At 34.4% G+C, this 13,971-nt stretch overlaps 1 protein-coding gene across 1 annotated transcript; it reads right to left on the bottom strand.

The window, feature by feature from the left end:
- Positions 1 to 3,503: 3,503 nt before the first annotated feature.
- LOC146160433 (large neutral amino acids transporter small subunit 2-like) lies at positions 3,504 to 12,750 on the bottom strand. Its single transcript, XM_083386150.1, has 13 exons — positions 12,621 to 12,750; positions 12,174 to 12,249; positions 11,866 to 12,079; positions 11,613 to 11,755; positions 10,572 to 10,697; positions 10,252 to 10,363; positions 8,553 to 8,597; positions 7,294 to 7,417; positions 7,057 to 7,160; positions 6,592 to 6,688; positions 6,049 to 6,198; positions 5,552 to 5,732; positions 3,504 to 5,323 (listed from the first exon to the last, which is right to left on the bottom strand). Exons 1-13 carry the CDS (start codon positions 12,681 to 12,683, stop codon positions 5,259 to 5,261), a joined length of 1,500 nt encoding a protein of 499 aa, XP_083242276.1. The 5' UTR covers positions 12,684 to 12,750; the 3' UTR covers positions 3,504 to 5,258.
- Between the last annotated feature and the right edge of the window lie 1,221 nt (positions 12,751 to 13,971).

Raw genomic sequence — 13,971 nt, 5'->3', positions numbered from 1 at the left:
TGTTTGCTGTTTGAGCATATAAACGCATAGCTCCATTTTTTTAACTTTGTGCTAACTTTTTACATGATTTCGGTGCAAGCCATTCATTCGTCTTTTCATATGCATGTGCCCAATTCATAAAATCACCTATATAAACCTTTTGTCACCTTAAAACCGATTTTGGAAAAAGAAAGCGATTCACGATTAAACGCGCCGAAGTCGCCGATAATTTGACTAGGTACATTCACTTATCCCATGATTTTGTGGTTTAACTGCCTTCCTAAAATATCTTAAGGAGGACAAAGTCCTGAAAATTCTACCCCCTTGAAAGAGCGGATCAGAGAACATTGAGGGCTGTTAATGGCATATTTAAAAAATGAAACCTGTCAATTGTGCTTTGGCTTTTAGACAAATTTACTTTAATAATAACAAAAAATAGATTTAGAATGATTTTTCATGGTTTTCGAGCTTATGAATAAAACTCACTTTGGTTTAAAGTTTAAAAACTATTGCTGTATAGTTATACCCAATCGTAACATAGGTTTCAAAAATAGTTTTAATATCAAGGAGAGAGTTCATAAAGTAGACCTACCTTATGTCCTCTTTTAGGAGGATTTGTCCTCTTTTCTCAAGAAAAGTGAATGGCCTCCGAGGACGCTCAAAAATGCCCAAATGTCCTATTTGTTTCGCATTTCGAGGTAGTTGGTTATACTTTCAACAAGTCTTTTAGGCGAGACGTTGTGTTTATTTCCAAAAAATACTGAAGCCATGAAACATGCTGAATTGCTGGTTTAAAAAAAGTTTTCCAACATATTGCCCCACCAGCCATATACCTTCTTGATTGTTATTGCAAACATTGCGCCAGAAAAATGGCAACAGAACCTCACATGTAAAAATGCCCATTAATAAAGATGCAACTGCATTTTGTAAAATGATTGCACATGAAAAATAGACAGAATATTTCCAGCATTCCAGCAAGCGAACTGTTAAAATTCGTAGTGCAAATGTTGAACGCATTTTTTCTTTGATGCAACAACAATAGTGCAAAGAAAGAGACAGCCTATTAGTTGGATCAGTTTCGAGCATCTTGACGGTTGTATATAATTTCAATGATATTTCGTGTACTCAATTTCACGATTTTGTTAAAAATGATCATTCCTTATTGGTAAAAGTTAAGGAAACCGCAAAGTATTCATGGGCTGAATCTGAAAAAGAAATATGATTTGTAATTGTTGCTTTTGCTTTGTTTTTGTAACTTTTGCCTGTAACTACCAAGAAAATGTAAAACATGATCAAATTCAAAAACGTAAAAACTCTACTTTCGTTTTACTTACCGGCAAAAAATGTCCTCTTTTTGGGTGCTGAAAATATGGTAGCCCTATTATAAAGTTACCTTAAATTATGTTGCATCAGGTCGAAATAATATTAATAAATAAATCTTTTCTCGGAAAACCTTTCGCGTCCTTCTTGCAAACCCATCCCCCCCCCATGGACCCTTGGGGTTCGTGAACTGATTTTAGGGGGTCCATAATGGCCAAATTAAAATTTTAGTGTATATTTAAGATGTAATCAATTTTTCAAAGAAAGGGGTTTAATTAAAAATAAAACGTTTGACCACTTAATGTATTTAGACTTCATTTTACTTAAATCATTAGCATATTTCTGAAAGTCTATTTGTATTGTGACAATGAGTTATGAAATATCGGCATATTTTATTGTGACGTCAATTTATGACGTCATTTTGAAAATTTTCTATCACCGGGGTTCACGCCAAGCAAATAAAATTAGGGGTCCGCGGTAAAAAAAGTTTAAGAACCCCTGTCCTATTGTATCGTAAATCGGCGTGTCCGATGTATTCCAGCACACGCAGTATTCCCAGTCTCCTTTATAGTATATTTAAGTAAGGCGAACTGAATGTGGCTATACACACACGCCGTATGTTAACTTATCCTACCGCACAGGCATTTTACATTCAACGTTATAGACACTTTTCGCTTTCATGCGCGCTTTAACTTTTCGTAAAGCTTAGCCCTGACTGCCTAGAGTCGCGTAAATAGTAAGTACCACCTAATCTTTGGAGCCCTATATTATTTGTTTGCGTTTTGTATTAGGTCTAGTAATTCGTTTAGAATTCCTTACCACGTTCGGTAGTGTGACCAAAATATTTTATCACATTCGAGTGATTTCACAAAACATTTTACTATGTTGCTTAATAAGTATACCAGAAACAGGGACGGATCCAGGGGAGCACAAGGCCATGCCCTACAAACTAGACGTTTTGTGTTTTAGTTTCAACTAAGTAAATTACTTTCGCGCTTTGGTCAAATCTACTATAACAGCTTATGTGACCAGCCAAAGTCATAACATCGACTTTGAATGTTCATGTATTGTGACTCGCGAGATGGACTACCATCGCCGGGTGTTTCTGGAATCATGGGCGATACATGAGCACGACAATACAATCAACATTAAGCAAGAGACTTTTCTTGCCCCGGCATATCATTTTCTGTGAAGTAGCGTGCTTTAGAAAGCTGCAGCCTCGATTTTTCGCATTGTTCGGTTACCGGGTGTTTATGTTGTTTTCACGCATCGTGATTTAGAACGTGGTCCATTGTGTTTTTACTTTATGATTTGTCTGGCATGTATTCCCCTCCTATTGTTGCAATAATATTGCCCTGAAGAAGATTTCCTGAATAGGTGTTCGAAAGGTTGGGACTAAAATTTTGCCGGAGTAACAATTTTACAACTGAAAAAAACTTTCTGATGCAAATTGTATATTTTTTGCTTGCTGGCCTAAGAGCGAAAACGAATCGTTTTTATACACATGGTTTTCATTTTTTTTATAATTACATTTAAACCTTGTAAGCATTGTAATGATTTGACTCACTGTTGTGGAGCATCCACAAAGAGACAATTAATTATTATTTCCGGTTCGGATAAAATATGACATGCGTTACACCTAAAAAATGTAGAGAATAATTATTAATGGATTGTAACGCGTATTTAATCTAAGTTCGCGACGTATTAACAAAAAACAGGCAGTTCATTATTAAAATATCTAAAAAATCAACGTTTTATTTAATGAATATTCATGTTTTTTCATAAAATTTCGAACATGGGATAACTTGACTCTGTAAAGTACAAGTTGTGACGTCATGCCGGAGTGAACCGCTTTCTTGACAGGTTCGAGTTCGGTTTAGGTTTTTTCAAAATATACGGTTCAGTTAAAAAAAAATCTTACAAAAAACGGTTAGCAAAAAAATGGCCAAACCGGTTCATAAGTTCCGGTTCGACTTCCTGCCTTAATAAGTGTAAAACATTAATGGGAGATAACCTGGGTTTTGACTTCGTTATTAAAAGACTTGATATTAGACCCGTCTGGTTATTTGTTGAACATGATTGAACTTGGGCCCCTCACAGAATAAGGTTTTGGTGGCTTTACATTTATGGGAAGAGAAAATAATTATAATGTTTTACTTTTATCCCTTTTTCTTGTTATCTATAATACAACACGATTGTTTCAAGTGGTTTCATTTATTGTCTAACGTTTTGCAATCAGTTTGTAAAACGATCACTAAAATTAAAAAATAAGCAAGAGGCACCCTTTAACCACAAGCTAAAGCTGCTGAAATACGAAATTCAACACTTACACACAAAGCGGGCAAAAAACACAAAAAAACAATTCGCCTAAAATTATTTAATGCCAGTCTAAACAATATAGATGTGCATTGTGCAGTATTTCAACATAACGGCGCAGGTACAAATTATATAAAACTATTAAAATCCGAGAGATTTGTAACCTACGGACTGGTATTTATTTATATTCAACAACTATTTAGATGCTATAAAAGCGTGTGCTATTTTACCACTTTAGCGCTGTTAAATAATACATATAAACATAGCATCAAATAAATACAGAACAAATCATACTCATGCTTTCGAAAACAACGTCAGATAGATAAGACATAAACAAGTCAAAAGTCGGTGTATACCGTGTATGTTGTGTAAATGGAGTAAAGCGAAATAGGAATTATATTGCGCAACGTGCGAGAAAGTATAGGTACAAATTGGCCGTCACCTAAATAGTGGACTGTGACTCCGACTCAGTATAAAAAGTTTTTGCAGTTTGAAGCTGTGCACATTTGTTACAGATTAGTCAACACTTTTATACAAACTGAACAAACCCCAAGAAATGTTGATAAAACTTAAACAAATTTACGTTTATACGCGAGACCAGAATCGGTAAAGAAATTATTTTACGTTCACATTAGTGCAAGGACTTCCTAACAAAGTTGCGACTGCCAACACGCTAAATATTTGCCAGTAATGCTAATTTTGCGCGTACTGCTGTACCCCTACTATGCAAATCGCACAACTCTCATCTTGTATCTGTCCGGTGGTACATTAATCCCAAAATTGTAACTTTAAATTTTAAAACGACAATAACTGCAACATCTAATGAGCGTTTTGCACAAAGTTTGCACAACAAATATAGATAACGCACGTAAGATTAGTATTTAAATACAAAATAAAAATTGTGTAACAATAAATGTGTCAAGTTTACAGCAGGTGGATTAATGAAGGATAGGTAAAGGTATGATAATCTTACTGTTATAAATATTATTTTGAAATATATCTATCCACCAAATGAAACATAACAAAAGACAGAAAATGACATGCTATACAAAACAGATATAAATAAACAAAACAAATAAATTTAAGTGGTAAAATTTAGCAGCGAACAGATTTTTTTAGTTTAGGTTTCATAGATTTACACTTTATATATTGTATAAACAGAACTTGTGATCAAATAGTGCAAAATTAGTTATTCAATTTTATTGTTGTACAATACATAGTTCTATGCGAACTTTGGCATTCGAAGGTATCGCCAAGCATCAACGATAAGACACAAAAACAGATGATTCCAGGTTCAGCATTATGGCTGTAAAAAACCTAGACTAGAACATACATTTAAAATCACTGCTTGACGTAGTTGTTTTATTTCATGTACATGTTTTTAAATCATGATTCAAACCGGAGTCTTAAAGGGCAACGTTTAAAAGTTTTATGAAAAACGTTTTATTTGTTGGTTGCATGCAAAAGCCAAAACTCATTTAAAACGAATCAGTTGCAATAGAAGTGTACATCAGTGTTGGGAATAGAAAGAAAGCAACAGTCCAGTGTATACCGCCTACAAATAAGAGTAACATATGGCCGGACTAAACTGCAAGCACAAAAGCGATCATCCTTAAGGTTTGTGACATGGATAAGTATAACATTTAATCAACGTGGCGATCTTGGGGCATTGCCAGGCAGATCTTCTGCACAAACTTCGTAAGGTCCGCTGGAACAAATATTAATATGATTGTGAACTGAGTTAAATTATCGTGTATAAATCTACTAACAAACAGTGACAAATACAAAAACACTATCCGACACATTTGTATTACTGTCTGTCATCCAATTAACAGATCAAAATCCGTGCTTTACTGGTATAAATAACGTACCAAATATATGTATTTCTGGACGAGTGATAGTGACTTTATTTGTCGAAACCAAAAATAAAACTTACATTTTATTTCCTTAAACCAGGCGGGATGATAATTCTCCCAGTGGATAAAGATTAGGTAAACAGGGATCCCAGTAAGGGTTATCGCCGTACCGATGAGAGACTCAACCGGTGCCGACACAAATGCAAGGGTGAGAATGAAGGCGCAAACAATGCAGAAGAAAATCGGAAAAACGATGTTGATCTGCAATGGGAAGCTGGCATGTTAATGGCTTAAGATAGCAATACCTTACATTCTTTTGAAGAGATCGTAACTAAAATAATTAGCTATTTAAAATATATATTTAGTGTTTAGAAATGAAATAAAGTTACATAATTTTATTTAAATTGTGCAACATACTATTTAAAAGTTTGTATGTAAATCAAGGCGGTTACAATATTCACCATCATAGTAGGGTGAATAGAAAATTGTAATAATGCGTCTAGATTCTAGATAAAAACTATGTATTAAATCGACTGGGGTCTTTTAAATTTGCTCAGTAGACTTTCAATCAAGTCACCTTGATCGGTCGTTTAAGATCCGGGTACTTGAATCGCCAGTAGATCTGTCCGGCGATCGCCACTCCGTACCACACCCAGTTAGCAAACCCAACGTAATTGATGAGAGCGTACATATCGCTTGTGACCAGCATGAGAAGGCTCAGTGCACACTGGTTAAAATTTCATTTAGTTAAGACTGAGAAGACTTAAAGTACACATGTAATGACGGCGACAGCATTTCGACGGATATCACAAAACAAGGGGTGGCGTAAATTTTAAATTTCGTGTAAACGATTGTGTGTTGAACATTATGAATATTAAAACTGGTAAAAACAGCGTATGGCATTAGTGTAGCTGTTAAAACTTACCATAACATCTATGCATTAGTAAAACACCAGTTTAGCGTTAGCCGTTAGGCACCTATTCAGTCAATAAATAGTTTGGAAACTCTTCCTGATAATCAAAAAACGCGATTAATAGTAATCTGTTGAATGCGAATCCCTATAAGTATTTATTAATTTCAGGTTCAATAAAAGTGCTACAGAGCAGTTTATTAAACTTACAGTGAATATAAGAGCGGGCACGGGCGTTATGTTCTTCATGTTAATCAGTGCCAAAGATTCTGGCATGTGGCCATGTCGAGCGCCCACAAAAAAGCATCTGCGAACACCAAAAAACATTATTTTTATCAGATTACAGTACAATTATCAAAAAGTTTATGTAATTAACGATATCACTTGTGAAAGGGAAATCCCCGTGTATTCATATTGATTCCGCAAGTCAGCCGAAATCTTAACAAGTCAATTCATCTAAAATTACACCAGTCGGCGAAGCAATCAAATCGAACAGCAACCCAATTTTGGGTAGCGACGCCAAAAGGTTGATAAACATTTCCATAGATTAATTAAACGGACGACCAAGTCCAAAGACTAATAATACCCACATTAAGAAAAGTATAATGTTGTCTATGCGACGAAAAGGTTTTCGAATGCATATGTAAATGAAAAACCCTTGTATAAAACGATTACCTTGACGAAACGAGCAAGGATCCGTTAACTCCTCCAAAAGTAGACAGCGCGACCGAGATGGGCATGACCCAAGCCATTACACCGAGAAGGCGATTGCCCAGAGTCTAAGACAACAAAATGTTATCTTTAATAAAGTCTAACATAAATTCAATCACCACTGGGTCCTGTTTACGAAATGGGCTGCCGACGACTATAGCTATGAGCGTTTCTCGAAGTAAAGTGCAAAATATAACTTACCACGGCGACTGCGTTGGAGGCTAGAAGATCAGCCGGGGACATTGCCGCAAAGTATGCGATGTTAGCCAGAAGGTATACAATGGTGACCAAGGGCATCGAGATTAGAATGGCCTTAGGCAAATTCCTAAAAAGCGAGCGAGTAGTATGAAAATGTTATCACCGGATAAACGTGAACTCAACACTAAAACACCATTTTAAAATTGAATAACACAATAAGGTAAACTCAAACATATCATGATTGGGCAACTGTTTCTGTTTGAAAGGGAAAAAAGTCTGACTTCTAAACCATGAGGTCGGTGCAATGAACTTATTAGATTTAGCAAATCTGCGGGAATATCAAATTTAATAATACTTGATACTTCACCTATCTGAATTAAAAAAACTAACCGCACCCTAACCTAAATAATGTTTGTTGATTTAATAATTTTATAAACGCTTTTGGACCTAATAAAAAAATTTGTGAAAAAAGTATTTCATGTCCACCTGAGGGTTACTCCCCAGCGCAGCGTTTAAATAATTAATATGTCAACCATACTATTTAGGATAGGGTTCGGGTGGGTCAAGTATTATCAAATTTAATCTCCCAGTTTTTTATTAATGTGAACATTCAGCCAATATTTTCATTTTTGTATGCTTGGGGGTTTTCCTAAAGGTCCTATTAGTCAATAGTGCATTGTTCATACCTTCAAGATCTAGAAGTCAGACCTTTTGATTGTTAGATGCCCCAACTGTCACAGACCTTTTGGCTTCGCAGTGCGCTAATTTCTCACGGACCAGGTGATTTTGGCTACACATTTTATCTGACCAAAAATAGCATTGGTTTCCATTTTTATGAATAAAGATGATATATTAATGTCTACCACCACACATGTATTGTTTTGTATAAAGCATCTAGCAGAGAGCGCGAGGCGCGATCAATTAAATAATCTCTGCAACAGCGCGTCTACGAGCTGAGCTGGCGGCCGTGGAAGGAGAAGAACATCTCTCACTACTTTACAGACTTGTATACATGCTAGTGCAATGTATGGTAACGCGTGCATTGTATCGTGATGTATATGTAACGCGCACTCGAATATGTAAGCATCTAAAAATATTTTGGTTGATATCACAGGATGCGATTCATGGCTAAATTCCAACATATTACATTATTATTTTTACACTTTGATTTACTTAAAACTTATAAGAATAAATGGTGAAAGAAGATAGGCAGTAAGATGCATAAGAAATAAAATCATTGAAGAACTTAATTTTCTTCATACCTGTACGGATTTATCATTTCCTCAGTGACGAAGTTTAAATAGTTCCTGCAATAAAAATGTAGTCAAAATTTAATTTTATATAAAAAAACACTTATTTTGTTAGTCAAACAAACAAATATATTAAAACAATACTAGGTTGGTCTCTTTTTATTTACATGGTAATCTTTTTTACTAATAATGTTAACGGATACAAATTAGGTAAAACTATTTGGCTGTAGTTATCTGTCAAATCACCTACTATCAGAGTTGAATAATTAAATAAGTATAGTTTTCTAATTCAATTAATTAGGGCAAAATGTGACTAATTCTCATTCTAATTTAATTTTTGAATTTCTTGTGTGTTATAATTTCAATTCTAATTTAATTTGGGTTTTACCAAACAAACTACTTTGTCCAACGACAATTTTAGTCTCCCAGTCGAAACAAAGAATTTAAATTATTATCCTTTTGGCGGAACGACTAAAACATAAAATTAGCACACAAATATTTACCATTCTCATTCTTATAAGAATAAATTGCGATTTAAATCAAAGTCATCGTGAGTATTTAAATGTAATTCTAGGTTAATTAGTATAATTTTATTTTGGAAGAATTCGGTTTAATTTAGAAAAACTATAATTTGCTCTATTTCTAATTCTAATGTAATTTTAAAAATCTAAAATAAATCTAGTTGTCCAAGTCTGCCTACTATAACTAGGCAAAATGTGATTAGTTTCGCATCTCCTCTGAAAATCCCTTTTGAAAGTTTATTGCTTATTTTAGCCTTTTTTATCAGGCTGCAGTAGGTTTTAGGATTAGGGTAAACTACCTACAAAGAAACACAGTTAGTTTTTAGCTGTGTACCGTTTGGATTTATATGAATGTATGACATGGACCTTAAAAAATAAGGAATTAAATGACAAAACATGTGTTTTTCAGGTTGGATGCCCGCCATTACTTGTATCACCAACTTTAGTTAAACATTTTTCGGGCTTTTTAATACGTGGATGGCAGTAGATCAACAAAAATTGACTACTTTTAATATAGTGTGGGGCAGTTACATGACAAGGCAAAGTAAAATTTCATTTGTTATAAACAGACAATATTGACTTACAAGGGCAGAAGAATAGTGTAAAAAAATGTTGCTTATGGTGCAAATATTTAATAAAAACATGCACATACACAATGTGTATTCTGTTATCAAGCCCTTCTGAGTACTGGCCAACGATAACGACACCCATATATAATACACACAATGCCTTTGGAGCGGCTTACCGAAATCAGTCAGCCTGATCAGGATTGCAGTGTAAGCAAGGCCGAGCTAGAAAAACAACTACAATCCTGTTTAGGCTGACTGATTTTTGGAAGCCTCTCGAAAGGCATCTTGTGTAATTTGCTACTTATAATGCCATTTAAAGAACAGTGATTTTTTTTTTCAGAAAAATATGCACCATGGTGGTTTTCACATAGAAGCTGTACTTTAAACTTTTGTTCTCTTATTTCTCCTCTGATAATTAACAAAGATAACAATTTTCTTAAAAAATAAGTTATAAGCTGTGACACATAAGTATGAACCCAGCATGTTATTATTTAGGACAAACAAACATGCAGCAAATCAACTGCATTTACTTTCAATACATATTGTGATAATGTCATGCAAAGATTTCAAAAGCATATTATCTTAGCCTGATGTATTTAAATGTGTTCGTTAACTGCTTACCACCCAGCATAAGCAAAGAAACCTTGGTATGCAGCCACTGCAATCTGAGCAGCACTTGGATGGTCTTTAATTGGTATCATAGACTGTGAAGGCAACAGAGCAGGTGCATCCCCTTAATAGACAGTTTCAATTAGTAAAGTATTATGACCTTCTATATTAAATAAATTGTATCACATAGTATATTTTGTAATTTAATAATTCTTAACTACTGTATACAATGTTTAGCATCCAAGCATTAAAAATGAAACATACTACAAAACAAATTAACATATTTAACATAACGGCTTACAAAGGTTTGCCTAAGAAAATGGTTGAAATACCTTTAAAAATTTGGACAAAGCCAGCCACTATAATCACCAAAAGTGCAAGTAATTTTGCCCCAGTAAAAGCATCTTGGACGGTAGTTGCCAGCTTTACGCTCTTACAATTTACCCAAGTCAGGATTACTGAAACAGAATTTAAAGGCATAAATTTTCACAAGTCAACTTTATAGTATAAATGTGCAATTACTAGATGTTGTAAGTAGAATATTAGATCCTTAGATTTCAAACCAAATTTGGTTTGTATACAATTCTGCCGTTTATATCTGGTAATTTGAAACCCTATAATTTATTTTTTACCATGAATGGTAGCGCTTAATTGTACATACACAAATGGCAAGTTAAAGGTCTGGTTCTGTGGCGAAACACTATCAATTACTAGCTTAGAAGGGGGACTAACATGTAATGCCACGTACAGAGTTAGAAGCAAGTTCCTTAAATGTGTTAAGTTGCAAAAGATACAATCCGTGGTGCATCGCACTGGTCTTGAAAAAAATGTGCTAAGGGGTTACTAAAGTTCAACCTTCTGCCAATATTCAGCAATGTTAAGCACATCGTAATTGTCACGGATTAGTTACACATTACAAGCAATAGTCATTTTGTATTGTTTGCAACACACTATTTGACTGCACAACAGATCATGTTTGTAGTAAAGTACAACTGACACATAACAATGTTATGAATTGCTGAAGAGTTCATTGTGTTGTGTATTCCACTTACTTTATATACAACATATTAAATTTTGGCAACAATTTCTATTATGTTTTACAATTTTGTTTTGTTCTTTATGAAGTTGGGAATTACGGTTTACACAACTGCTTCAAATGCCCCACCCCCTTCCTTTTCCAAGCCCCTAAAATTGGATTCTCTATTTTAGATTCAAAACCTAATATTCTAGAATCCCCTGGGATTCTACTTTTTAACATGCCTAGTAATTAGGTTACTAATTGTTATTACTTTACATCAATGTGATAATGTGTTATACTACTTCTATATTAGATTTTTATAATTAATAAACCACAATGGCAAACAATTACTCACATAAGCAAATTCCTGCCAACATTCTCACAGCAGTGTCCGGTGAATCACAAGTTTCAAAAAATGGAAAAGCTATATAGTTGGCAAAAGTGAGAGCAATAACAGCTTGGTTCGTGGGATAAATAATAAGAACAGCAATCCACAACCTAAAAAGTAGTTTAAGGTTTGACAAGGGTTATTTAAACAAAAAATGGAAATAAAAAAACATGACAAAATTTAACCTACTTTTCATATTGAAAATAAATCTACAACCTACCTTAAAAATGCAAGTAGGGAACCAAAGATCTGCAGTATATAAGCATAATCTCCACCAGACTCAACGATGGTTGTCCCCAATTCTGCATAGCAGAGTGCACCAATAGTCGACAAAACTCCACAAATAGCCCATACTATTAATGCAAGTCCAGCAGAACCAGTATTTTGCAACACACCCTTAGGTGATACAAAGATACCGGATCCAATGATGTTTCCTTAAAGCAGATTAATTTTTTTATTAAATCAATCAAAGTGCAAATGACAACACTTAAAACAACAAAGGACTAGCTGAATGCTTATTTTTCTTACCAACAATGATCCCAACACCATTCATCACAGTAATGGTGCGCTTTAGTTTAAAACTTCCTGTGCTTTGCTCAACACCCTGTTAAAGAAGCATACATCTTTAGAAATATACACAAAACAAATATATTTGATTTAATAAATTCAGATCTATATATACAGAAGTGTAATGCAAACGGAATTCTGTAATATTTTATTTTATATCACAGCATTACTGCAAAATTTGCATATTTTGACGCTTTTTCTTCCAGATCTCGTGCCAAATATTTAAGTGTGCAGGCGCAATCAAGGTTTTTATGCACATCTGAGGTTTCGAGGTTTTGGAATCCTAAAACAACTTGGTCGTTTTGTAAAATTTACTAATTTAGGTGTGCACGAATTTGGCTCAAGAAATCTCGAGTGTGCACCTGTCATGTGCGACATCATTGGACTGTGTCAACTGTTTATATTCACCTGATCTGCTTCTTTCGAATTTTGACCTTCAATGTACTTGCCTATTTCTTCCATTTCCGTCATTGGTCTTGATTATGTGTTAATTGCAAAGTTATCAATAAAAGTTAAATTACATACCACTGTATTCACTAACGAAAAATTATAATTAGTTTTTAACAGAAGAAAGGTTCATGTAAAATGCCTTAAGGCTGGTTTACACTAGACGCGTTTTGCTTCTGGCGTCAAGCGCTAGCGTCGTCCAGTTCACACATAACGCGTTGCCAGCGTTAACGGCAAATTTCCTTGCTTCTAACCGAAAGCGTCAAAGTTGAAATATTTTAACTTTCCGCAACCGAAAGAGTTTTTAAAAAAACGTTTTACGTTAACGCCAGACGCGTCTAGTGTGAACCAACCTTTAATCAAATCCAAAACTTCTAGATAAAACATCTACTAGCCTGAAGCATTTAAAAATAAATTGCGAAATAAACTTTTTGCTCCTGACTTGTTGTTTCGGTGATAGAGCGTTGCATCACACTTCGGTCTATTACTATGCCACATGAACAGCGCCTAGTATTCACGCGTACCCACACAAGATAAAATAAACAAGAGATTACTTTTAAAATGAGTAAAACAGTCGTTGGATAATGTAACTTATTGTTCAAAACCATAGACTAATTGCAATAGATGGTTTTGCATGAACTTTATTATCCTATACTTTTAATATTATGCATATTCTTTAAAATATTTTCACAAATGGTAACTAGTGTTATTGCTGAATCGTTATGAATATTTGTCGTAGTTTCCGTTTGCTCTTGAATGAAAATAAATCGGTAACCAAGCCTTTGACACACCCCTTAAGGAATGTTTACTTTTTTCTATCGCACGAGGTTCACACAAAAATACAATATAAGCTGCGGAGTAATCAGCGAATCGTGTGACACGTGAATGGTATGTTTCAGACTTTCTAGTTTTTCTTACTTGGGAATTTGCTAAACAGAAAGTGTGAATATAGGGCGGGCTAAGAATATAGGCTACAAATTGACGAAGTTAAAAAAATATGGCAACGTGATATCAATTAAATCAAACCTCCTTATCTTCTTTAAGTTTTTGTTACATTTTTTTAAACCAGATTTGGTTTGCTAGACTCTAGACTGTAAAAAATTATAGTTAAAAATGTCAATGCAACGATGAAAGTAACATTTTTTTAAATATAGGCTATGTGTACCGGTAAGGGTATAATTTGTTTACCGATTGGCAAAATGAAATTTTTAGTGATGAAGCTGGTAGAGGGATATGAAAACTTGGGAGATGCATATTTTGTATTTCATGTAATGGGGTATGAGACAGGCATTTTCTTTTATTGAAATCGTAA

The sequence above is a fragment of the Ascidiella aspersa genome, chromosome 3 (assembly GCF_963924565.1).
Source record: "Ascidiella aspersa chromosome 3, kaAscAspe10.2, whole genome shotgun sequence".
Taxonomy (NCBI): domain Eukaryota; kingdom Metazoa; phylum Chordata; class Ascidiacea; order Phlebobranchia; family Ascidiidae; genus Ascidiella; species Ascidiella aspersa.
The sequence above is the reverse complement of the archived record's forward strand: the minus strand, read 5'-3'. Positions and strand labels throughout refer to the sequence as shown.

Coding starts and splice junctions, on each gene's coding strand:
- LOC146160433 (XM_083386150.1), bottom strand. CDS start 12,683: ATGACGGAAATGGAAGAAATAGGCAAGTACATTGAAGGTCAAAATTCG. Junction 8,598..10,251: donor TTCTTTGCTTATGCTGGGTG/GTAAGCAGTTAA, acceptor TTTTTATTGCAG/GAACTATTTAAACTTCGTCA. Junction 6,689..7,056: donor TCCTTGCTCGTTTCGTCAAG/GTAATCGTTTTA, acceptor TGGTGTTCGCAG/ATGCTTTTTTGTGGGCGCTC.